The 27,992-nt window shown below is 36.9% G+C and overlaps 1 protein-coding gene and 1 long non-coding RNA gene across 3 annotated transcripts in view; one reads left to right on the top strand and one right to left on the bottom strand.

Annotated features, from left to right (window-relative positions):
* Positions 1-27,992, top strand: part of CRYBG3 (crystallin beta-gamma domain containing 3) — a 120,981-nt gene that overhangs the window by 84,092 nt on the left and 8,897 nt on the right. For both annotated transcript variants that reach the window (XM_050782013.1, XM_050782014.1), the window contains 3 exons: positions 4,082-4,191; positions 7,598-7,724; positions 25,607-25,746. In XM_050782013.1, coding sequence (XP_050637970.1) covers positions 4,082-4,191; positions 7,598-7,724; positions 25,607-25,746 — 377 coding nt within the window. The remainder of the gene's footprint in view (positions 1-4,081; positions 4,192-7,597; positions 7,725-25,606; positions 25,747-27,992) is intronic.
* Positions 103-27,992, bottom strand: LOC126949332 (uncharacterized). The gene is made up of 3 exons (XR_007723663.1): positions 27,843-27,992; positions 7,753-7,835; positions 103-190 (listed from the first exon to the last, which is right to left on the bottom strand). It is a non-coding gene; the product is annotated as an uncharacterized LOC126949332 (long non-coding RNA).

Genomic DNA, 27,992 nt, shown 5'->3' with positions numbered 1-27,992 from the left:
TCAAAGGTCTTGTTATTTTCAGTGGATCAAATTTTCAGACATTCTTTTTGTGTATACTTACTTAAACAGATCTTGGCTGACACGCTGGTTCTGTTCAATAACTGGAAAGTATTTTCTCTTCAACAGGCAGTAGTTACAACAGTCAGATTGGCAATACAGATGCTGTGTTCAGATGGGGTACTAATTTTCCCTGAGGAATGAGGAGGAAGTTTCATTTCAGAGCTCAAGTCAGAGAGGGAATTTTTTTATGCTGGTGATTTTAAGGGGAACCTCAAGCAACCTAAGAGGGGAAAAGCCAGAAAATGTAGGTGTATAGGGATTAGTATACATTATGAGTGTTATGATGATTGAAAATATTGTTAATGACTGTTCTGGAAACATATCATGAGGAGATGTGACTTATTTGAGATATTGGTGGAACGCCACCTTTTATTTTTTAATCTTATTTTTTGTTTTGGGATTAGGAAAGTTTTATTTTGTTTTAATTTTTTTGTCTTTATTTCTTCTTTACAAAAAGGGGGGGATACATGTACAGAACGTGCAGGTTTGTTACATAGGTATACGTGTGCCATGGTGGTTTGCTGGACCTACTGACCAGTCCTCTAAGTTCCCTCCTCTCACCCCTCACTCCCCAGCAGGCCCTGGTGTGTGTTGCTCCCTTCTCTGTGCCCATATGTTTTCAATGTTCAACTCCCACTTATGAATGAGAACATGCAGAGAACACCACCTTTTATTGAGAAGATTTTTTTTTTTTCTGAAGGCTGAAGCTTGGTCATTATGTCTAATTAGCAACTCAAGATATATAGGATCGCTATAGAATTCTTCACTGTTAGCAAGTGACATTTTTTTTTTTAATTTCCCTCCCAAACAAAAACCAAACAGAATATGTATTATCTGCATATCGTCATCATCTCTCTTACCACAAGTCCTGAATATTGGAATCTAGTACTAGATTAAATCTTGTAACAGTGAATTTAGTTTTCAGAGGTGGTTGTAGTTAGGCATCATTCTCTAGAAATTCTAACCAGTTCTCCCCTTTGACTCAGCCAAGTACTTTTTGTTTCTAGAATCTTTTTAAAGTCCATTTCCAGATATAATTAAATGTTTGGATTTATTTAAATATTGAGCCCCTGTTCCATTTTATGCATGATTTTCACCAAGAAAAACAACTAGGTGTTTTCTTATATTGGATAATTTAGCCTCACTGAATTTTACAGTGATCACAGGATCTGTAATAATTGTTGCTACTGTTTTCATGTATGGGGGATAGGAAAGTGACAGCTTTAGGCAAATACAGTAAGATTTACAAGCAGTAAAGAGAAAACACTTCTTTGTGGCACTTTAACCAGATCATTTTTATAGGAGCCAAATCACAGAAATACTTAGGAAGAATTATTTCAGTAAAGAAAACCTTTATGATTAATAAGGGAAATGAAATCATTGTACAATATATAACCAATATGAGAAATATATAACACTACAGTATGAGAAAGATGTGATGTAATAGAAGAATAGAAACAAGACTTTTCCTTAATAATCAACATATTTCTATGAGGGAGGCTCAGAGGGCTAGAGAAAGTCTTATTTAGACAGGGAAGAAAGTTTCTCATAGAAATTATTTTAGTATTGGAGTAAGTCAAATTACATTAAAAATAATGCTGATATTGTAGAATAAGTAAGCACAGCTTCTTGTTTTGTCAGTAGTTCATTGCATTTTTAGTTTGTCATATTATATTAAAGATATATATTACCACATATTGTTAGCATATATTATAAATGAAAATTATGTAGCAAAAAGAATTTCTGTGAAATCTTCATAATATAGTGGAGATAATTTCTGCTCAAATGGTAGTTCTAAGAAAGAAGTACGATAATGTATGTGAAAAGCAAACCAGAGGGATACTTTTTTTCCTTCACTTCTATTTCTAGTTGGGGAGCTGTTAGGGATTGAGCCGTACCAACGTGGCACAGAAGGATGGGTATAGTTTGGAAAACACTCATCTCTTGTTTGTCTATTTGCCTTGGTTTTAAGCAACCTGAGTTGTTTTGTATATTTGTTATCCATTGTTCTGTAAAGGAAGCCAACATGGTCATTTATCCAGCTAGTTTTTCCAAGGACTTAATTTCTCCAAGGCTCGGTCACTTAATTTCACCAAGAGTAGAAACCACAAGTTAATTATTATAATCAGTAAGCTCAGAGTTGGTTTCTGTATGGTCGATCCTCAGAACATTATCATGAGAATTGTTCTGTTTTGAGGATTGATAAGGTGATCAAAATGAGGTATATTTTTGTAGAGTTGGTCTAATTCTGGGTGAATCATATACCGTATCTCATCTAGTAAACTCAGATAAGCATTTAACCCAGTTTTTAAAGTTTGGACAAAGACTATTTTAACCCATCAAATCAAGAGATACTTTATAACATTATTTCTGCATGTGTATATGGATTTTAATTAATTTTTCTGGGTATGAAGACTGAGACAAAAAACTGGAGGTGGCTACTATATATACCATCTGAAATATGCTTCACTGGCATTATCAGTAGTCCAGGATTTCATGTTTCATGGCTTCATTGTGAAAATGGTGAAGTATAAATCTTCAATTCAGCAGTATACAACTAATTAACTGGGAATGTAGTTAGTGAGCAAGACAACATGTCTCTCTTCTCATGTGGCTTTTCTTTAATTTTTATTAAGAATTTCCATGCAGGAGAAATTTCTCTGCATTTTTTGGAGGTTAAAAGTGATTTGCTTTTTAGCCTCACATTTTATATGTCTTTAAGTTAAAAAACCTAAGTATGTCTTGGTTTGGACTTCATTTCTTTGCTATCCTCTGTATCTGCTACAAGGACTACAACAGAAACTTGCTGGATCACATCTCCTTAAGGCAAGAAGTCCCTTGATGTTTTAATGCTCCAAATACAGCGTGGTTTCACAGTAGGAAGTGGTGTTGTACAAGCCACAGATGATCATGGGGAATTAGTTTTCTCACCTCCCTGATTTTGACTGATCTTTGACAACAGATCAAGTAAGGCCAGAGCAGAATGAAATAACCAAGAAACAATTCTTCTAAGAAAAGGCCTTTGGGAAGATGAGGGAGGTGAACATTAGCTGCTCAGGATAGCCTTATCCTCGATGACAGCACGAGCAGATGGTCTGTTATGATGTGTTCTGTGCCCTAGTGCAGGCCTGTCAGTGCAGGGTGGACCTGTGGGCCATGTTGTTCCAAGTCTCCAGTGTATTATGAAATTTTTATGGGCTCTTTAATTTTTTTCATTCCTATTGTAGATTCAAGGCTACTAGAGTTGTAGATTATTATATATCTGGTCTAAAGGGAATTACAGTTGAGATTTCATGGATTTTTCTCGACAAAATTGACTAAAGTAGAAATGTAGTTGTATATAACTATAAGCTGCACATTTAAGGTATTCTTATCAGAAAACCGAAGCCTGTAAGCTGAAATACATGACACAGATATCTTTCTTTCTTCACCATAAATCTTCCACTAATCCCGTCATTATTATCTCCTCTGCCATCTGCTCGTGTGCCCTCCTGGGTACTCTTCATGCTTGCTTATGGGCATGCGCTCGTGCTCTCCTCTTCTCCTTATATTAACTGTGGATCAGGAAGAGCTAGGGAGAGAAGCATCTAACCATGTAGCCTTATACTAATCTAAGCCTCTTTCATGTTTAGCACTAAATTTCTTCTTATTTTATACATCTAGTCTCAACATAAGGCACAGTGATTGTTTGAGAGAATAAAGGACCACATGTTAGTGGAGGAAGGACTCTAATGTATTCTTTTATAGGCAGAATTGTTTTCTAGGCCTCTGTTCCCACAATTTGGTGGAAGAGAGGCAAGAAAATGGTAAACAAATAGTGATGTTCCATTCCTGAAACCACGTAAGAAAGCAAGTTTAAGGAGCGTATCATTATCCCTAATATGAATTCATTGATAATAGATAAAACATGAGTGATATTTCACTACATTTTATAAATTCATGAAATTAAAGGTTTTTATTTGCTTGTGATCATCTAAGACCATTTTTTTTCTGTTTAACTGTTGTGGTGTTGTTCTTGTAGCTCAAAGTATTCAGTAAACCAGGGTTCCAAGGTGAATGTATAGATTTGACAGAAGAAACTTCTGATTTGACTTCACTTATACCATGTTCTTTTAAAGTTCTTCGAGGTTGGTAAGTATGCTTACTTAGTGTTTTCTGCTGTTATTTAATAACTAATGTTTTTAAATTTACAGAGATATATTTTTTGCACGCACAGTGAATCTTTAAAATTTATCTTCAACAGGCATTGGTTACCTGCTAACTGATCTATATTAATTTTGCTTAATTTGTATTTTGAGCTATGGTGGAATACAGAAAAGCAGAATGCTGATTAACCAACTTAGGGAACATTTTGATTTTTGTCTCTCACTGTGATCTTAGATTATTTCCTAAATATTTTGAATGTTTATATTGTATATTTACTGTCTGACACAGTAGAATGCGATAAAAATACCTGGTGTTTTTTAAAGTAAGACACATTAATCCTAATTTTTTTAACCTTTTAACGAAGTGTTCATCATCCCCCTTTCACAGATGTGGAAACCAGGTTCAGAGTTAGGGTTTCCCAAGATCACATACCAAATTTCAGATCCATGATTCCTTTGGTCTTTTTTTCTCATCTCTGAATCGGATATTCTTCCAATTGCAACAATATACTGTATATTTTTCACATGTATATGAAACTACATGTGATTCTCACAGCTAAAATATATTCTACAAATTTTTTATTGTGCTAAAATATACGTAACATAAAATTTACCATTTTAACAATTTTTAATTGTACAGTTCAGTGGCATCTCTATGTATCAAACATCTACCTAGCAACCTATCAAAGTCTCTTTCCTTCCTTTAAAATATATTAGGTTTGTCAGTTTTCCTCCCTTCTCCCTTGAATCATTAGAGACCTGGGCCTTCTATTTTTCACTTCAAAAACTTCAGTCTCTTAGCTACCCCCTGTTTCAGTGTCATCTAATTTCTAGTGTTTACCCCAGACAAATCACAGTCCAATTATGTGTCCCAAAATCCAGTTTAATATTTTTGCTAATGCTTTAATTCCCAGCCATTTTCTAGTACCAGTCCAATCAAGTTCAAGCTCTTTCTTTTCCTGACCTTACCATCAACTAGCCTCCTTTTCCTATCCATTTCCCATCCTATTCTCTTTTCTAACATTTGCTTTCCTCCATACCCTCTATACCGGGGGTCAGCACACTTTATAAAGAATCAGATAGTGAATATTTTTGACTTTGTGGGTTCCACAGGCTCTATCCCAGCTACTCTCAACACTGCTATCAGACATAGCACAAAAGCAGCCATACACAATACACAAACCAATAGGCACAGCTGCATTCCAATGAAACATTATTTATGGACATTGACATTTTAATTGTATGTAACATTTACATGTCATGAAATTGTCTTCTTTTAAAATTTTAAGCCCTCTGAAAATGTGAAAACCAGTCTTAGCTTATGGGCTGTTTGAAAACAAGCAGTGGGGCAAATTTGGCCCACATGCTGTAGTTTGCTGATGCCTGTTTCATACCAAAGGTTGGAGGTCTCTGGTAAATCTAGCCAGCAGGTGTCATTTGTTTGGCTTATACGCTAGGTTAAAAAAATTGTATTAATACAATTTTTACAAATGTAATACATTAATACAAATGTAAGTATTAATACTTACATTTAGGATATTTTTCAGAAGAAGCTGTTTTCCACCTTCTCTTTAAAAATCAGAAGATTTTACGACTTGGAGAAAGCTTTTGCCTTTGTCAGTAATTAGCTGGTAGTGAGTAGATTGCATATGTGCTTTCCAGCATACCATAATCACCACTATTCCCAATTTTTTTCCACCTGGTACACTACTCAAATCTGCATTACCTGTGTGGTCTCCTGAAGGTATATAAGTTTGTGACCTCTGCTTAATAATAATTCAGATATATCCTTTAAGGTTCAGTCCACTCCATTATTTCTGTTCACCTTCTTGATTAACCCTAAATCAAGCAGTCCTTTCCTTCTCCTATTTCCTATAGCTCTTCTGCCTTGAGCCTCCTTGTATTTGTTTTTGTTTATATACTTACCTCTGAAAAGGAAATGTGAGTTTTACAACATTAAAACACAAAGTAGGGCACAATAAGTTAAATAGAGATCTGCAACTCTAATAAGAAACACACACACACACACACACACTCACACACACCCCAAGGACCTGAAATAATTTTGTTACTATTATTTGGCCCTGAGTTCCTTCTCCACTAAGATAGAAGAAAATATTTTACAAGATTTAGGATCATTGTCTGTTAATGAGAAACACTGAAGTTTTTCTGGAGGAAAATGTATTTTTCTTGACACTGAATAATAGGACAAACTAGTCACACGTCTCTTCATGTAGGAAATATACAACAGCAGGATAAAAGAATACAAGAACTATGACAATTGTGTAAGCACCTGGAATGTGTGAGAGACCTGGATTTGAGCCCAGTTCCACCATTTTCTAGCTATGTAACTTTAGGCAAAATGAGTCATCTCTCTGAACCTCAGCTTTCTCATCTGTAAAGGAGGAGTAATAATGGTACCTACCTCAGAGGTTTCTTACAAGGACTAAATAAAATAATGCACTAGCTTTATGCCTGGCACACTAGAAACCTTTGATAAATGTTGACTATGAAATGCTTATTACAGTAGAAGACGTGACAGTAAATATAATGTCACAGCATTTCTACGGTTATCCAAAGTTAAACTGGTCTGGCAAGAGTACAGTTCTGGTGATCTTAAAATACAGGGCAAGAACTTAACCACACCAAAACTAAATTAGTAACAGTCATTTAATTTTTCCCTTGGGCTCATTCTTTTCAAAAGGGTGTGTGTTTAGCTATCTTTTGATGAATACTGTATTGAAGATAACTCACTATTGAAGATTCTAAGGGGTTTATTTCTTTTTAAAATTTTCTATTAGTTGTCAGATTTGTAGGTGACAGGTTTTATATACTCTTGTGTGATTTAAAAAAATCTGTCTTCTATACTAATCTAAACTGAATAAAAACATTTTTAATTTTTCCCAAAAAGAGCTTATAATCTGTTCAGGTACTTAATAATCACCCTGATCTAATCCCAGAGTGCTATACATGAAGGCACTAAATAAAAAGAATGTCTTTAGCTTATAGCATACATCGTCTCATTGCAAACTTCATCTCTACCATTGAGTAGTTTGAGGAACCATGGGAAAATCACTTTACCTTTCTGATCTTTACTTTTGCTGCCTATAAAAATGAGGATGTTCCTAACTCATAGAATTATTAAGGACACCATGAAATAGTATATGTAAAGTGTCTAGCCTAATGCCTGGTGCATCATAAGCAGTCGAGGAATAATAGTGGTAGCTGTTGTGTGTTTTTTTTGTTTTTGTTTTTTGTTTTTTAAGCTGGTGTGGTGGTGCTCTGCACCACTTTCTATGCCCTACCCCTACACCAGTTCCCACAGCAAAATAATGAGCCTGTACTGCCAAGTGAATGCAATTTGACTGAATGTTTTACTGCTTGGCTTTTAGCTGGCTCCTCTATTACCAAGAAGACGTGTTTGTTAATCACTGTGTGTTAGAAGAAGGCCTCTATGCTGACCTTACTTCCTGCGGTTGCCCAGCATCTAAAGTCAAATCTCTCAAGCCCATTGACTATGTAAGTACTTTGCAAAATGCATACTTACAAGACTCTTTTTCTTGTCCAGTTTAATTACCACCAATGATAATGTGAAGTTGGAAGAAATGATAAAAGGAGAAATATCAAAATCTGAAAAATATGAATAATTCATTTGTCAATTGTAAAACTGAGGTTCACTCATGAAATCCAACCAAAATGTAATATTGATATTCTTGTTTTAAAAAAAGCAGGGGTGTAAAACTCAAGAATTAGAATAATGTAGGCCTCGACTTAACTCCCAGTTTGATACTTTAATCAATTTGAGTGACACTGGCAAAGTTACTTGGCTTACCCATCTATAAAAATAAAATAATAACAATAGTACTTACAAGGCCACTGGGATATTAAATGAGATGATGCTTATAAAGTGCACAGCATATGGTGAGTTCTCATTTAAATGTTAGCTATTAGTACCATGGTTGTTGTTATTATAGCTGCTTAAGTATAAAAATAACCTGACCACTTTATTATTCTACTAGGTAAGTCACATGACAGTTTGTCTGCTACTAAGGTAGCAGATTCTAAATTCAAACCTGTTTTTGGGAACAGGGCCTTTCTGTCTGGTGTGTGCAAAATGATCTGGGTCACCTTGGAGGCCCATATTTACAGAGTAAGTAGGTCTTCCTTTCCACCACATTTATTTAGAATTTCAAATGTGAGAAAAATGGGATCACAACTCCAGGACATCAATTCTGGACCCCTGGTCAATAGGATCTGTGCAGAGGAGGTAGTGAGGATCTTGGATACTTTCAAGATATCTAGTTATGACAATTCCTTGGCAATATGTTTGGTCAAAGCTTCAGTTTTACACAGAGCTGATTAGAAACTCTACATAATAGTAGTAGTGACTCAAACCTTTCTGTCAGAGCTGACTCCAGGGATAATGGCCAGGATCTTTGATCTCAACCTAAGCAGTGTAGTCCTATTTCACAAGGCATTCCTGGATAGAGTATTCTTGGTATCAGACTAATTATAGAGTCTTGGCTGAGAACAAGAATATAAATAGTGTTCTTGGTCTCTCTCAATGGCTCTGTAGACACCAACATGGAAAAAATAAATGGCTACTAACACTTCTTGTCTGTTGGAGGAAAACTGGTTTATATATATATATATATATATATGATCTGGCAAGTCTCTGCAGGCTTTGATAATGCTGGAAAAGACACTGGAAGGTAGTAGTCCACATTTACTGGAAAGCGATTTTTTAAACAATTTTTAGTGGCCAAATCAGCAGACAGATACTTATTTGGTGTTAACTCTAAAAGCAAAAGATAGAGGTCTAAATTTGAAAGTATCATCCCAAAAGGATTTTGTACAACTCTTAATTCAGTGAACTAAACCAACAAAATTTCTAGGGAGGGCATTTTAGAAGCAGGGTCAAAATTAATTAGTGTTACTGTTTTTCTTTGAAGGGTTATAATTCCTTTAGTTTCATGAAGTGTAAAATGAAAAATTTGGGATTAAAATAAACAGAGATTTTTTCATGTAAGTTGTCATGTGGAGTTGCATGTCCCTAGTTTTGGTCCTGTGGAACCCAGGCAGCATAAGCGAAGGTGCCTATTGGGAAGGACTTGAAATCTATAGACGTTTCACTTCAAGAATGGGTTAAAGAGTATAATCAGTTTATGTAAGGGTAGCACGTTAGTTATCTTAATGCCATTCATAATATACTGAAAATATTTGAAACATCTTTTGCGAAGATGTGTTACAGCAGCAGGTTTGGTGTTGAAATGGGAGGAGCATGAGGGAGGCTGGATATCCTACAAAGATCTGCAGATTGACCATGAAGACACCTCAACAGGGATCCCAAAGCCTTAAGTTGATCAGACCTAGGGAGATTGATATGTAAACCAGAAGGTCAATTTAGTATTTTGTAATAAGTGGATTCTAGTGACTGGAATGCTCGAGAATTCTGTCCTGGGCATTTTTTCCCCTCTCTGAAAAACAAGGGAAACTGAATTAGTCATCGGGAGGTTATTTGTTGAGCATAAGATTTGGGTAAAATAGGGTAGATGTCTTGCGATTAGCCTGTAGGCTAACGTTCCTCCCAAAAGAGTCCTTTTACTATATAGGTCCCAGTTGCTCACACCCTCTAGATTCTGTCTCGTTTCCCTGGACAGTGCTAGATACACTATCTATTCTGCTTCTCTCATTAATTCTGATTCTTTCTGTGATTCTCCCCACTATCTTTGTACTTAGGAATTGATACGCCTTTTTTCTTAGATTTCCTAATACTGCTGCCTATGCCACAATCCAGTGTAATTCTGGATTCATTCTAGGAAATGTTTCTGTGTAATTAAGTTGACATTATGTAATATGAGGTAATCCTTTGCTTTCGCTTTTATTAGTTAAAACTGCAGAATTCGAGGGATGTTGCCTGCAGTTGGTATTGCCAGACATGCTATGGCTTGGTGCTTCAGTGTCACAATGGTATCATATTGAGGAGTCTTAAGACTTCATCTTCGTAGAAGATAAGTATATTTTGAAGATGACAGTTTGCTCCAGGCAAACTTCTGTTGGTACAGGTGAAGGTAACATTCTAGAGGGCTGTCAACACACAATTTGCAGTGTTGCAGTCATTTTATAATGAATGGAGCTAGGAGCGTAGTTCATAGTTCTGCGTCTAACTAATATGACCTTAGGCAAATCTCTTAATTTATCTGTATCTCAGTTAATTCTTCTGTAAAGAAGCTGTTAGAACAGGTATTTTCAAATATCGGACAGCCTCCAGTTCTGTTGCAAATAAGTATCCTCGTCATATTTCTAATTGGATGTGAAAAAGAATTTATCCGGCTTTAGGATTCACAAGGTCAGAGGGAATAATAAGATCATGTATTAACTTTCACAACAGTCTCCAGAGTCATAGTGGTTGAAAACATATGTTCATTTCATTTTCATATTTTGTCTCAAAATGGCAAGACAGTTGCATGGCCTCCACTTTAGGCTTGTGAGTTGGATTTAGATACACTTTTGATATTTGCTTTGCATTGGGACCAAGCTAATGGGAGCACCTCCAATTGGGGACATGACTACTTTCATGACAGGGGAAAGAGGGAACAAGGTCACAATCACAGAGTCACATTTGGAGCTTCTGCTCAGATTCATTTTGCCCATGCACACATCATTGTGTCCACTCATATTCTGTTTCCAAAAGCAAGTCATTAGACCAAGCCTGACATAAATGGGGCAGGGGAATAGACTCTCACTTGGGCAGCGATGAAGTCGACAAAGTATATTCAAACAATAATACAATCTACCAGAGATGTATAAACTCATAGAGGTGTTCTCTATTACTATATTTTGGAGAAAATGAAAGGAGATGAAATTGTAATAATTTCTCTCTGCTACTGTAACAGAGCTAACTTCCTTTTAAAAACTTGAGATTAATTTTTAGTGACAGTCTGGAGGTGGTTTGGTGGCTGTCAAATGAAGTATATGGTAGACAAGTAGAAAAGTCTGCCTCAGAATATGGTCCCCAGTTCTCTTTCAAAATTCCTTTAGAATTCTAAAATCATCAGGTAATTTAATATAGGGAAATTTAATTTAATCATACTAAGACAGCTCTATGTAAGCATCTGGGAAAAATAATAAATTAAGTGGCCTAGAATTAGGAAAGTGAACTAAGACCCAGGGTTTTCATCAGGCTCTTCACAGAGATATAATTATATATCTGGAAAAATTACATGTCTAATAAAATGCCTAAATATCTATCTCAAAACATGGTGAATTGGTTTCCACTGACTTCTCTTTAAGGTTTTCAGTAGCCTTGGTTTGGTAATGGCTTGACTGCTTAACAGTGATTACAAGAAGACCTTTTAAGATGAAAAAGATTGAATATCATGCCTAAGGAAGTTTAAGTGTTTTGTGGGGGCTGAAACCAAAGCCTTCTATATTTAGGAGTAGTCATACTGGGTGTGAAAGGGCAATAAAATGATTTAAAAAAAAAAAAAAAAAAAAAAAACGCCTAAGATGATGCTTGGGGCATTGGTGTAGAGTTCTGTGAATGAAAAACACATCTGATTAGTAATTTTGTAGAAGAAAGTTTAAAGGTATTCTATTTTGCTTTGATCAAAGAAAAATATTTAAGGTGGCTGAATTATTTCTCCCATCTCAGCCTCCAAAGTAGCTGGGACTACAGGTGTGCACCACCATGTCTGGCTAGTTTTTGTGGTTTTTTGGTTGAGATGGGGTTTCACCGTGTTGCCCAGGCTGGTCTGAAACTCCTGGGCTCAAGCAGTGCACCTGCCTCAGCCTCCCAAAATGCTGGGATTACAGGTGCAAACCACTGCACCATCCAGCTGAATTATTTATATAAATATCACAAATGCTGCACAATAACACCATTGCTGAAGATGCATTTATATTTATTCAATCTAAAGTATTGAACACGTGCTCTTTACTAAATACTGTGCTAAGTACTGAATATGAATAAAAAAAGAATTAGCGTAACAAACTCATCAAGTCCAAATGTTATTTGATTCTTACTCTTGGCCTCTCAAGTGTAGATGTTTCTCAGATACCTATTCTTGGCCTTTCCTCTCCTGTACTTAGAAATTTTCATTGTCATAAAGATGATTCGCATTTGCAGATATCTAGAGTAAGCAGTACTCAGTTATTCCCTGAGCTTCATTCCCAGATTCCACATGGGTCTTCAGCATGTTTTGCCAGCATCCCATTTTCTCTCATAGACTTGTTCTTCTTTTCTGCCCTGTTTCTGTTGAAAGCAATCATCATTACTCCCTCCCCACCTTTTTTTAGATGGAGTTTGGCTCTGACACCTAAGCTGGAGTGCAGTGGCACAATCTTGGTTCACTGCAACCTCCGCCTCCCAAGTTCAAGGAATTCTCGTGCCTCAGCCTCCCAAGTAGCTGGGATTACAGGCACGTGCCACCACTCCCAGCTAATTTTTGTATTTTTAGTAGAGACGGGGTTTCACCATGTTGGCCAGGCTGTTCTCAAACTCCTGATCTCAAGGGATCCACCCGCCTCGGCCTCCCAAAGTGCTGGGATTACAGGCGTGAGCCACCGCATACAGTCCCATGATACGTCTTAAGCTTTTCCTCTTATCTCCTTTCCATTGCCATGACTAAGTTTAGAGGCTCATTCTGTCTTTCTAAAACTATTGTGATGGGTACATAACTAATTTTCTTCCTTTGGCCTCTTTCTTTTGCAGTTCTTATTTGCAGCATTGAGCATGTAACCTTCTCATAAAGCCCAGACCCTGGCATCAGGTCCTACTTTTCCAATATTATTGCTCAATTGTTTTCATGTATCCTGTTTACAAGCTTTCCCTCCCCCCTTCCCCTCAATACCTTCCTTAAACTTTCTTTATTTTGTGTTTTTATGTGGAAACATAGAATGAAGTTAGAATGAAGTTTTTCTTTCCTGTCTCTAAATTCTTTGAGATCTAATTTAAAGGACCTCAATTCTAGGAAGCCTTCAATGACCTCATTTCTTAAAGTGACTTTTGTCTGTCCTGAATATTCTTTCTCTGCATCTCAAGATGCTTTTCACTTTCTCCTTTTCATCACACTTACTGAAACTGTAAAGCCATTGAGGGGATGATTTATATTTATTGTAGCTTTAAATTCTGTCACCCTTATGTCCCCTCTACTTAGCACAATGCTATAAAAATATCAAGTCCATTATGTAATAAGCCAACTAAATAAACTCATTTATTCATGCCTAAAAATATATAGGCAGTAGTTGTATAAAGTTCATTCTTCTACTTCAGAGCTCATTCCATAAGAGGGGTTGTACTTTGGACTTACTATAGGTTTGTGTCTTATCCATTTACAATATTGTAATAATAGCTTTAGAAGTTGGGGGATGGTGGGGAACCTAAGTTAAAAAAATAGTAATTTACAGCTGCTAACTATTGATGAAATGTTTTAAAGTCAGACTGGGTATTAAAAGAATAATGGCATATATAGACTAGGAGCAAGATACATGAGAACTTGTTGATTGATCTAAGATGGAGTTAACTGCGACTTTCAGACTATTGCATAAAACATTTAAGCACGGACCAGGAGTGTGTGGGGTAACCTGTTTTATTGCATTTCCATGGGAGCAGTACTTAGCTGGTTACTTCTCTTATTTCTCCACTGGGGCGTTGGAATGGAAGTTTGGCTGCCTTTGAAGTAATAATCGAACTCTGGCAGCTCCACGGAGGCAAAACCAAAGAATATTATAACAAGAGGCTGAAGAAAAACTTCAGATGAAATTAAGACTCTGATGACATAAATGATCTTAAGAGGTAGAATAAGAATTGGCAAGACAATCATTCATTCTGCGGAAGGATACTGAATAAGAGGCACAGCTACAAATAGAGGGAGACTATAAATCCAACCTCAGAATGAAAGGAAGGAATGAGTTTATAAAGTGTAGAAGACAAAAATTAATTCAAGATGGATTAAAGACTTAAATGTTAGACCTAAAACCATGAAAACCCTAGTAGAAAACCTAGGCAATACCATTCAGGACATAGGCATGAGCAAGGACCTCATGACTAAAACACCAAAAGCAATGGCAACAAAAGCCAAAATAGACAAATGGGATCTAATTAAACTAAAGAGCTTCAGCACAGCAAAAGAAACCACCATCAGAGTGAACAGGCAACCTACAGAATGGGAGAAAATTTTTGCAATCTACCCATCTGACAAAGGGCTAATATCCAGAATCTACAAAGAACTTAAATTACAAGAAAAAATCAACCCCAGCAAAAAGTGTGCGAAGGATATGAACAGACGCTTCTAAAAAAAAATACATTTCTGCAGCCAATAGACACATTAAAAAATGCTCATCATCACTGGCCATCAGAGAAATGCAAATCAAAACCACAATGAGATACCATCTCACAGCAGTTAGAATGACAATCATTAAGAAGTCAGGAAACAACAGGTGCTGGAGAGGATGTGGAGAAAGAGGAACACTTTTACACTGTTGGTGGGGGTGCAAACTAGTTCAACCATTGTGGAAGACAGTGTGGCGATTTCTCAAAGATCTAGAACTAGAAATACCATTTGACCAGCCATCCCATTACTGGGTATATACCCAAAGGATTATAAATCATGCTGCTATAAAGACACATGCACACGTATGTTTACTGCGGCACTATTCACAATAGCAAAGACTTGGAACCAACCAAAATGTCCATCAATGATAGACTGGATTAAGAAAATGTGGCACATTTTCACCACGGAATACTATGCAGCCATAAAAAGGATGAGTTCATGTCCTTTGTAGGGACATGGATGAAGCTGGAAACCATCATTCTCAGCAAACTATCCCAAGGACAGAAAATCAAACACCACATGTTCTCACTCATAGGTGGGAATTGAACAATGAGAACACTTGGACACACAGTGGGGAACATCACACACCAGGGCCTGTCATGGGTTTGGGGGAGTGGGGAGGGATAGCATTAGGAGGAATACCTAATGTAAATGACGACTTAATGGGTGCAGCACACCAACATGGCACATGTATACATATGTAACAAACCTACACGTTGTGCACATGTTCCCTAGAACTTAAAGTATAATAATAAAAAAATAAATAAAGTATAGAAGAATTTGGTTACTATTAAACTTTTTAGCTGAACCTATATATATAGTTAATGGTATTAACTATTATGCACATTTTGAAAATGCAGGCCAACAAAAACTTACAGTAAACATCGCACTTCCCAGTGAGATATCTGAAACAGTTCTCTTTAAATTCAGGCGGAAGACAACGGTCTCCCTATTACCACTACTATTCAGTATTCTGAAGTTCTATCTAATAAAAAAAATTAATCTAAAAAATGAAATAAGATTAAAACAAAAGGAAAAAACAAAACTGGCAAGAGCATCTATGGTGTAAATGATAAATTATTAGGGCTAAAGCACATTTTTAAAGCTGCATAATATAAGATAAATAGCAATTAAACTATAGCAATTAAGGGTATTTAGAAATAAATCTAACACAAGGCAATACGTTTTTTTTCCTAGAAATTTTATAAAAACTCTTGAAGGAAGTAAACATTGGAGAGATACAATCTTTATAGGTAAAAAGACTCAATATTATAAAGATATGGTCTTCCCCAAATTAATACTGTTTCAGGCAAAACACAGTGTTCTGTCCTTTTAGGGGGTAGAGGTGGGGAGTAAAACATGGCAAGCTTATCCTATGATTAATTTGGAAAAGATAATGGGTCCAAAATCGCCAAGATAATTTTTAAGAACAACATGTAGGGTCATTTATCCTACCAAATATATATTGCTTTATACAGTAGTAATAATTAGTGGGAATCAGTACAAGGAGAGACAAATGGGACAGGGGAATAGGGTAGCATGGAAACTGACCTATATAGTAATAGAATTTGGAAGATAACAGCATTCCAATGGAGCTATGATGAACTGTTAAATAAATGGTGTGGAGACAATTGACCCATTCCATGGAAAAAGACAGTTAGAATCCTACTTTACTCCAAACACAAAAATCAGTTCCAGATGGATTAATAACAACCTAAATGTGAAAAGCAAACGTTACAATTTAGAAGAAAATATAGGAATCTACCCTGATGATACTGAAGTAGGATGGATTTCTTCAAACAGAAAAAGCACAAATGAGTAAGAAAAAGGTGAAAGGCAAATGTATTAGTTTCCTATTGCTGATGTAACAGATTACTGTAAACTTAGTAGCTTAAGATGACAGATATTTACAGTCTTGCAGTTCCACAAGTCAGAAGTCTGAAATTGGTCTTACTGTGGTAAAATTAAGGTGTTGGCAGTCATTTCATCTGGGAAGCTCTAGGGGAGAACCCATTTCCTTACCTTTTCTAGCTTCTAGAGGCCACCAGCATTCCTTAACTCATGACCTTCTTTCATCTTCAAAGTGCATCACTCCAGTCTCTGCTCTTTATCTGCTCTTTATCTGCTCTCTATCTCTGACCCTCCTAACTTCCTCTTACAAGGACCCTGGTGGCTACATTGGGCTTACCTGAGTAATCCAGATGATTAGACCCATCTCAAGGTCCTTAATTAATAATATCTGTAAAGTGCCTCTTTACCATGTCAGGTAACATATTCACCACATTCACAGGTTCTAAGAATTGGGATGTGAACATTTGTAGGGTAGGGAGAGGAGGCAGGCATTAATTATTCAGACTGCCACAGCAAGCCGCAGAATATATTTGCAGTCCGTATAACCTGCAAAGGTTTAGTGTACTGAATATAAGAAGAGCTCTTAGCTGGGTGTGGTGGCTCAGACCTTAATTCCAGTGCTTTGGGAGGCTGACCTAGGAGGACTGCTTGAGTCCAGAAGAGCCTGGACATTGCTGGTCTCTGTCTCTACAAACAATAAATAAAATAATTAGAGCTTTTTCAAACCAATTCAGAAAAATCCACTTCAAAAACCAACAGAGGATATAAATAGGCAGTTTATAGAAGAGGGAAAAATGGCTCAGGACGTCCAAAGGATGTTAACCCTCACTAGTGATCAAGGAAATACAAATTAAAACAATTATGAGTAACATTAGCTTACTCTAGCTACAGGCATTTTAAAATCTGAAAATACTAAGGTTTGTCTTAGTTGCAGGGAAGTAACATTATTCATATATAGCTAGTGGAAGAAGTGTTAATTACAATGGTGCGGGGAATAAGGATGTCTGTTGCAGCTATGATGGATGAAACAAATAATCACACATTCCTATAAGGGAATGAAATATAGTAGTTACAATGAATTGGAGAGCTACATGTATGAAGAGTCAAATTTCAAACACAGTAGGCAAGGAAAGCAGGCTACTAAAGATGTTACAGTAGAATACATTTTCTGTAAATGTTAAAAGCAAAAGATGCATAACCATTAATAGAAATAGAAAAACATGAGCTGAAAAGATTTACAACTTGAGCATAGTGGTCACCTCTCAGGGAGGTGGGAGTTTAAATTCATCTGTATTTGCTATGTTTTATTCATTTTAAAAATTTGATACAAATATAGTAAAATTAAAATGTAATACTTCTGGGTTTTAGGTACATGGTCATCTATGTTATTCTTTTTAAAATGAATCATAATTTTCTTAAAAGAGGAAAACAAACACCAGTAAGAAAGGTAAATCCGTATCGAAACTGACTTTCTAAACCAAATGAGAGAGGCTCTATGAGAAGGATTATAGTTTACTGGTGAAGAGTTTGGTTTGAGTGTCTTAGAGACCTTCTTGGTTCAAGTCCTGATTCTACCATTAATAACTGTTAGATGAGTGACCCTTGGCATGTTTCTGACCACTCATTCTATGAGGCCAGCATCATTCTAATACCAAAACCTGACAGAAACACACGGAGAAACAAAACTTCAGACCCATATGCCTGATGAACAAAGATGCAAAAGTCCTCAACAAAGTACTAGCAAACTGAATCCAGCAGGACATCAAAAAGTTAATCCACCACAATCAAGTAGGCCTTATTCCTGGGATGTAAAGTTGGTTCAATATATACAAATCAATAAATGTGATTTATTACATAAACAGAACTAAAAACAGAACCCACGTAATTATCTCAATAGATGCAGAAAAGGCTTTCAATAAAATTCAACATCGCTTCATGATAAAAACCCTCAACAAACTAGGCATTGAAGGAACATATCTCAAAATAATAAGAGACATATATGACAAGCCCATTGCCGGCATCACACCGAATGAGTAAAAGCTGGAAGCATTCCCTTGAAAACTGCGACAGGAGAAGGATACCCACTCTTACCTCTGCTGTTCAACATAGTACTGGAAGTCCTAGCCAGAACAAGCCCACAAGAGAAAGAAGTAAAAGGCAACCAAATAGGAAAAGAGGGAGTCAAGCTATCTCTCTTCACAAATGATATGATTCTATACTTAGAGGACTCCATAGTCTCTGCCCATAGGGTCCTAGATTTGATAATTAACTTCAGTAATATTTCAGGATACAAAATCAGTGTAGAAAAGTCAGTAGCATTTTTATACACCAGTAACATCCAAGCTGAGAGCCAAATCAAGAATACAATTCCATTCACAATAGACACAAAGAATAAAATATCTAGGTATACAGCTCACCAGGGAGGCAAAAGATCTCTACAATGAAAATTATAGGACACTGCTGAAAGGACTCAGAGACAACACAAACAAAGGGAAACACTCCATGTTCATAGATAGGAAGAATCAATGTCATTAAAATGGCCATACTGCCCAAAGCTATTTACAGATTCAATACTGTTACTACCAGAGTACCCACATTTTTTCACAGAATTAGAAAAAAGCTATTCTAAAATTCACATGGAACCAAAAATGAGCCCAAATAGCCAAGGCAACTCTAAGCAAAAAAAAAAAGCTGGAGGCATCGTGCCACCGGATTTCAAACTATATTACAAGGCTACTGTAACCAAAATAGCATGATACTGGTACAAAAACACACACACAGGCCAATGGAAAATGTTAGAGAACTCAGAAATAAAGCCTCACACCTACAAAAATTTGATCTTTGACAGAGTTGACAAGAATAAACAGTAGGGAAAGGACTCCCTGTTCAGTAAATAGTGCTGGAATAATTGGTTATCCATATGCATAATATTGAAACTGAACCCTTTACTTTCACCATATGCAAAAAACAACTCAAGAGGGATTAAAGACTTAAATGTAAAACCTAAAACTGTAAAAAACCCTAGAAGAAAACCTAGGAAATACCATTCTGGACATGGGCCCTGGCAAAGATTCTATGAGGAAGCCTCCAAAAGGAATTACAACAAAAACAAAAATTGACAAATGGGACCTAATTAAACTAAAGTGCTTCTGCACAGCAAAAGAAACTATCAACAGAGTAAACAATCAGCAGAATGGGAGAAGACATTCACAAACTGTGCATTCAACAAAGGTCTAATATCCAGAATCTGTAAGGAACAAATCAACAAGCAAAAAACAACCCCATTAAAAAGTGGCCTACATGACATGAACAGACACTTCTCAAAAGAAGATATGCATATTGCCAACAAGCATATGAAAAAATGCTCAACATCCCTAATCAGTAGAGAGATGCAAATCAAATACACAGTGAGATACCATCTCATACAAGTCCAAATGGCTGTTATTAAAAAGTCAGCAAATAACAGATGCTAGTGAGATTGTGGAGAAAAGGGAATGTTTACACTGGTTGTGGGAATGTGCATTAGTTCATCCGTTGTGGCAAGCAGTTTGGAGATTTCTCAAAGAACACAGAACTACCAGTTGACCTAACAATTCCATTACTGGGTATATACTCAAAGGAATATAAATCATTCTATCATAAAGACACATGCACATGTATATTCAGGGCAGCACTATTCACAATAGCAAAGACATGGAATCAACCTAGGTGCCCATCAGTGTTGGACTGGATAAAGAAAATGTGGTACATAGCCACCATGGAATACCACGCAGCCATAACAAAAGCAGAATATCATGTTCTTTGCAGCAACATGGATGCAGCTGGAGGCCATTATCTGAATCGTATTAACACAAGAACAGAAAAACAAATATGTCATGTTTTCACTTATTAGTGGAAGATAAACATTAAATACACATGGACACTATGAAGGGAACAATAAACACCAGGGCCTGCTTGAGCAGAGAGGGTGGGAGGAGGGTGAGGATCGAAATACTACCTTTTGGGTACTGTGCTCATTACCTGGGTGATGAAATAATCTATGCACGAAACCCCTGTGACATGCAGTTTTCCATGTAACAACCCTGCACAGATACCCCAGAATAGAAAATAAAAGTTGGTAGAAAAAAAAAATGAGAAAATACAGTTCTACAATCCCTAAACTGAATGTATTTCGGGATTTGTAATTTTTCAAATTTTAAACAGTAATATGATTCATGTATGGCCTATAAGGAAACACACCCAGCAGGGTTCTGGACTGCACCCCTAATTAAACATATTTCTATTCCTATAATGAAATTTATGCACAGCTACACAAACTGGGTAATATTATAAATAGACTTCAATTTATTCAGGTAGAGTTTTGTTGACTAGGAAAAAAATTTTGATTTTAAAGCTTTTTGGATTTCAGAACAATGAATAAGGTGTTGTGCATATATATCTATGGATAGATACAGATATAGGTATATAACTTAGAACAATAATTCCCAGCACATATTAAGTGCTATGTATCTTAGTTTCTACTGTTATTGTCACTTAAATTATTTAAATTATTATTTTAGTTGATGGGATGAGGAGGAACAATGAGTTTTGTCTTTTTTCATATTGAAATTTTCATTTATACAATTTGGTCTAGTATTCTTTTTCTTTGACAACTACATCTTCCTTTTAGAAACTGTATCCTCTTTGCATGATTTAGACTTAATCCGGCAGGAATGTCCTGTTAACTGCTGACATCTAAGAAGAAACTTTAGCCACAAATGGTTGGCCAGCTTCTACGTTAACGTGGACTAAGGCCAAGACATTTGTAGAGCTCAAACTGTAATCAATTTTTTTTTTTAATGGTTGGAAAGTTCGGATTACTGTGTCATCTTCAGTTTTAAAGATTTATTAATAGTTGATCTCTCTTCCTTTTCATTTTCATGTTAGGGAAATGTATCAGAAAAATGTGATTTTAAAATATTAATTGTTCTTCAATACCATTTATTTCCAAAAGATTATTAACCAACCCCCATCATCCTGCCCAGGTTAGCATTGTGTTGACTTTCCTAATCTTCCTAACCTTTAAATGCATTTATAATTCAAGTATACTTATAAATTAAATATTTAAATTAAAATAAAGTAGAAAAAAATCAAAGCTTCAAAACAATAGATCTTCTTAAATGTAAAATTTGATAGTTGGATCACATAATGATATCCTTTTGTTGTTGTTTAGGAGAGGTGGGATATTTTTCCACATTGGTTTATTAGCTGTGTCTCTTCTTTGGTTAATGCTATTGACTTACCTTCTTTGCCCATTTGTCCAATAGGTTTCTTAGAGTACCCTTACTAATTTATATAAGCTGTTAAAATGTTTCAGATATTTTCTGTCATCTTGTACAATGTTTTTCCTCAATATCCCTGCATCATTATTTTTAAAAACATAGAGGTTTACACATTTTTTGTTCCCTCCATCGAGCTTTTTATCTTTTCTTGAGATACACTTTTAGAGGTAGAATTGCTAGAATCAAGGGATTGAATTTAATGGCGTTTCAGTGACAATACCAGCCTTTTGAAAAATATCTTTGTAGGCATTCTGCAAAAGGAAGAGGAAAAATGTACCCAAGTCAGTTTTTCTTAGAATAATGCTTAGCATTTAGATTACTTTCTCATAATAGGCTTTTAGATTTTTTCCCCCTCTGGGATATAAAACAGTTAACATCATGTAACCAGTAAATGCCTTTGATGTAAATGTCTGTTGCTCTTACCCCAGCAAGCTCTTCTCTGAGGAGAGTGCTGCTGATTGTTGACTTGGAGCACTGGCCAGGCTCCTTGCCATCTGCTCCTCCTCACTAATCAGTAACTCAACAAGTAGATGTGTGTAAAAAGGGAAAGTGGAATACTTTCTAAAATCTTGAGGGTAAAGATGTTGAAAAAAATCCACCAATATAGTCAGGGTTGTGGATTTTTATTGTCTGCTTACTTTCAGTTAATTTTATAAACTGTTGGGATGCTTCCAATTTATTTTGCAGATAGCAGAAGAGGTGCCTAACCTTGCTTGTGGCCACTCAATAACTCAGTGATTAGAGATGAATTTTTATTCCTGGTGCAGTCAGTGGTGTCTACTGAGGGAAAATCAATGCTCCTAGGTAGCTTTTCCATCTTAGCTTATGTTCTCACTGCACACAGCAATTGTAAGATTCTTTGCCAGTATCCTCTAACTCCTAAATCTGTACTGTCCAACACCATAGCACTAGCCACCTGTGGTTATTTAAATTAAATTTGATTCAGTCCCTTGGTCACACAAGCCACATGTGGCTAGTGGCTGCCATATTGAAGAGTCCAGATACATAACATTTCTATCACTGCAGGAACTTCTTCTGGAAGATGCTTTAAACTTTCCTTGATCAGCAGACAGTGTTGGCCACATAATGTAAAGAGAAATTTATTCACACATTTCCTGATTTTAAATGGAAATTTCTTAGCATCCTTTTTCTATCTTTCCTTTTATTTCAGAGGTAGAGTTCATCCTTTCCAAAGTGATATTTTTCCTCATGAACTGATGGGAAGCAATGGATTGTACCTCTCCCTCCTTCCCTGGAACATCCTTTTTGCCTTGCAGTATTCAGCTTCTCTCCATTTTACAAAGTATGCTCATAGGCCACTACCCCGTTTCCCTACTGCTCTTCACCAAATTTTTCTAATAGTCTGTACACCTATTATAGCCTATACAGTTTCTCACCAGTTACTCTTCAGCCCTTACAACCTAGATTTTAACTTAATTTCTGACATTGTGCTAAAACAGCAGTCATAGGGTTACCAGCTGCCTTCTGATTGTCAAACCCAGATAGCCTTATCTCAGTCACCTTCTTCCTCAACATGGAAATAATTTGATGCCATGGGGCAAGTCTTCCTTATAATTCTCTTCCTCCTTCACTTCTACAGTGTAAAGGGGTTCTGTTTTGGCTGTCTTCTCCTGATTCATTTGTTCAGTCACTTCCACCTCCCATGTTTCATCATCGCCCACCTGTGTATGACAGTGCAGTTCTAGTTTCCTTGCATTTCCATTTTCTCATCCATGGCTCTAGTTATTACCCACTTTCTGAGAATTCCCAAACGATGTCTGTAAACCTGGTCTTTTCCCAGAACTCAAGATCAAAAGGTCCAGTATATGCCGGACATCTCTCTTAAGATTATTCTGCCTCTATCTCAACATTAAGACATCTGGGCATGCTTTCCTCCTGGTTTCTTTATATATGACAGATTATACCAGCATGTCCCAAGCCGTGACTTTTCACATTTTTCCTCACTTACTGATTCCATTTGTTTGCCTTAGCTAGCATGTCTGTGTTATCACTGTGATATTAATAGTCTTCCTGGCCATCCCTTACTCCTAACCTTCCCCTTAACCCATTTCAGGTCTGAGTCTATTTTTCTCTGACCTCATATATTCCACCAGTACTGATGCCGTTACTTCCATTCTCTCTATTCTTCACTCATGCTGTTGTTAGACAGATTTCCTAAAAAATGCATATACACAACGCAAACGTGTAATAATTACCAACTTAAAATTAATAATACCAATTTAAAATAAATATTCCCATGGTTCAAAAGTCAAAATGTACCAAAAGGCACTTAGTGAAAAACTTTGCTCCCACTTGTGTCCTTTATCTTCTCTTTTGCAGTCTTCCCAACAGGTAGCCATGGTTACCGGTTTATTTTTTAGAAAAATTTTAATGTGTGTACAAGCGCATATATATGTATGTGCACAGAAATTTTCCTTTTCTGCAAATGTTAATATATGAAATATGCTTTTCATACTATCCTTTGTGTTTATTTCTAAAGAATATATCTTGGTGATCTTTCATAAAGAGCTCCTTATTCTTTTTTTACAGCTGTATAAGATTCTTCTGTGTATGTACCATAATTTATGTAACCAGTCCTCTCTTGATGGGCATTTAAATCATTCCCCACCCTTCACTGTTCCAAACACTGCTGCAAAGAAAAACTCTTTGATAAGTCATTCTTCTCTTATGCAAGTATAAGCAGGTCCCTTGTGAGGATCACTGTGAGAGCCTGTTATTTTCTGCCTGTTCATTTACTGTTCTTTGACCCTCCACTGCCCCTGCTGCTAGTGCTTTGCTTCTTATGTACCGAGTTGCAGTTGCTTCAGCCCACTCATAGTCCTTAGTTCAGAAGCCTTCAAGGACTGTCCGTTGGGAATAGATCTGTCTCTGTCCTGTCAGTGTGGGAGGAGAAGCAAGCAGTGCAATTCACTATAACAAACTGTGGGAGCACTTGCCGCTGTTTCCTGTTGGGCTGACTTGCCGTTCCCCCAACATGTTCCATGTGTTTCTGTTGCCTTGCTTTGCAGAGTGTTTTCCCTCTGTTCACCATCTTCTTTCCAGATCCACTGAATCCTTTGAAACTGAGCTCACAAGCCACCACATCCATGAAGCTTGGTTCCTGTTCCCTTCTGCTAAAAATAATCTAGCTTTCTACTGAGGACTCTAACACAGCATATCTTTTTCTGCGCTGGATTACAGTATGTGCAGTTCTAATTTAGCTACTCATTAGTAATTCCCCAGACACAAGGATAGATGGTGCCTTGTTTTGTCATCCCCCCAAAAGTCTCTTAACATGGTGTCTTGCATACACTAATGAATGAAAAAGCAATATTCAGTATATTCTTGTCTGACATGATGGGTTCAAGAAATACTTTTAATGCAGAAATCACCACCATTCTTGTGCATTTCAGCTATTTTTTTAAATTAAAAATGCCTTTATTCTTCCTCCTAGGATATTTTGAAGAGTTTACCGTCACAAAGTCTTACATTCCTAGTGACTGCTCCTGTGACCTCCTAGAAATGAGGGTGCCATTCCATTCCATATTTATTCTGTTGCCAGCTAAAAGCACTGGCAGAACTAATTATGGTCCATATTACAGTACCACAAGACCTTAATCTGTGATTTGGAATCATGGGTCTCTTTATTATAGCTGTTTTTATTATGAGATTGATTGCTTTTCTGATAACTTGAATTTTAATTTACAAAAAAGTGAATAAAAATTAATAAAATCTAATCTTTCCAGTGCAGTTTTGACTATAGCAACCTTAGCGAGTAAAGCAGTAAATTCCATGCATTTAAGAATACAATGGATCCAGGGTACCCTGTGTTCAGACTGGGATGTCACTGAGATATGGCCACTCCTATGGTGATGACTTCTTTCTCTGCTAATAGGTTTTTGAAGAACCCTCCATCAGCCTTTTTGCTCTGGAGCATTGTGAGGGAAGAGAGTTACATCTGGAAGAGGCTGTGAACTCTGTTCTGAACAAGGACCTGCACTTCTACACCCAGTCTGTGTGGGTAAAAAGTGGACTGTAAGTATGGGAGAAAGGCTTGGTCTGGTTCAGTCACTGTTTTAAGGCAGAGTTGCACAGTTGCAAACCAAGTCCACTGTGTAGTAGTATGCATTCAAGTGGTCTTGAGGAAGAGCCTTTTGGGAGAGAAGGGCTACCATATGGTCACAGCATGTATCGTAGAGTAGATCAATCAGATGACTTTACCCAGTTGAACTGACTTTCTTTTCAGAAGAAATTTCAATATCCCAGCAACTTTGGTTAAGACAGTTTCCTGCTTAAGGCAAGTGACTGCTGGCCAGATGAAGTGCGGTGTTGTTTTTTAATAGCTGTGTATTCTAGAGCAGTTCCCTCTGGGGTACTCACTTGCCTGAGGACTACACTGGTTGGCCTAGCCTGCCTACCAGTATTGTTGTTCATTTAGGTTATCAGTCAGTCCGGGTAGATCCAGGGGCCTGTGCTTTTACAAATTACAAAGCTGCCTTTAAGAAAAAATTAAAAATTATGATAGAAATATTAGATATGAATGTGAACATTTAGGACAGAAATAGTGAGAAGTCTGCAAGTGAGGGGCCTTGAAGTTAAAGCTCTATTTGCTTCCTGGAAAATCTGCCTCTGAAGCCATTTCTGAAGAGTCCGGCATATAAACCAGTCCCCGCTCCTGCACTGTTAGTGTTCTGGTAGCAAAAGTCAGCTAAAACACACATCGCTCTTGACGGTTAATTAAAAAGTGGCTTTAAACGTTTGTCTATGACTTCGAAATTATGTGATAATCAACTTTGCGGGTTTAAAGAGAAAGCCAATAATATAGGTGGAGTTGAAAATTTAGCAAACTATTACAATAAGTGGCTTTTATATTATATACATGTATAATAGCTTCAATTTTCTTCTGTAAAACATTTTAAATGGTTTGATGTTTATTCACACAAATTGATTCTATCTAAGCATAAGATGCCAATATATTATTTAACAATTAACTAAATTTTACATCCCTGTGATAGAGGTCTTTCACAACATTTTAATCCATTTCTTTCCTTTACATTTCTGAGTGAAATTGATATTTGACTCACTTCTGAAAATTTCTCACTTCATTTTTTTCTGGAACACTGGTGCCATTTTATCTTGACATTCTTATTTCTTCTCTTTGGCTTGTTAACAACCTACTCTCACTATTCCAAATTCTCTTTAAAAAGAATTTGAATATGGAGTAAGGAACAGGGAAGGCTGCCTAAGGATTTTCCTAGGTTACAGAACACTACTTAATGTACAGCCAGCTTCCCTTAGTGGCAAGTTGGGTTTGTTTTGTTTTAATCCCCATGCTGTGCCACATCTTTGATCTGTGATGATGTCAGCCATGCTTAAATGTACCATCCCACACAGTTTTCCAACTGTATAATTCATTTAAATCAATACATAATTAGGTACATTTTCCTAAAATCTTACCTAGATTTTATAACTGAAACTTCCCTGCCTGTTTAAATCTGCAGCGGGAGAGGTGGCCAAGCCTGTCTGTGGTCATGCTGACCTGCCTCTGCACCAGTCTGATTGATCAGATTTCTGTAGGAAGGAGGGGTCAGGAATGGGCTATCCATTTCGTTCATCTCTCCAGAATCTGGCCAGGTCTGATCTTGATTGTGGGGAGCAAGGAGGACTTTTATTAGTGGTGGTCAGGTTAAGTCAGTCATCCCTACCCAAGCTTTCGTAGTTGTAATACATCAAGCTTTCCTCAGCTCTTCGCTTCTCCCCACAACTTACGCACAAGTTGATATCTTTTCCTGCATTACCTGAAGCACAAGTCCTTAAGGAATATTGCACTTTGTAAGTTTTAGAAGTTTTTCTCTGGAAAATCGAGGGGCTGAAGTTGCTGCCATAGCAGCACAAGCAACCCTCTGTAGCTTGCATCCTAAGCCCTGGATGACCCTGTTCCTGAGCTCTGGTCCATCTGATAAGCAGGCTGCCTTGCCTGTTGCTGGTGCTCTTTGCCTCATCCACAAGGCTTTACATCCCTTGGTGCAAGCCAGGACAAACCCTGCCATGATTCCAGGTTCTTTAGCAAAATAAAGCAAGGCAGCCATCTCATCCTCCACACGCTTTCTTAAAGCACTGTGTACACTGACCTTGAGTCCTGCTGAGAATTTCAGGTCCTGTTAGTGACTCCGGCACATTCTCTTTAGTCATCAAGCTTAGTAATCTAATCACCTCAAGTGGTGCTCGGAAGACTTTTTCTGTATAGAGCCAGATAGTCTTTTCAGTTTGTGGGTCATTTG

This window comes from Macaca thibetana, chromosome 2 (assembly GCF_024542745.1).
Source record: "Macaca thibetana thibetana isolate TM-01 chromosome 2, ASM2454274v1, whole genome shotgun sequence".
Lineage (NCBI taxonomy): Eukaryota > Metazoa > Chordata > Mammalia > Primates > Cercopithecidae > Macaca > Macaca thibetana.
Note: the sequence above shows the minus strand (reverse complement) of the source record. Positions and strands in the feature narration are given on the sequence as shown.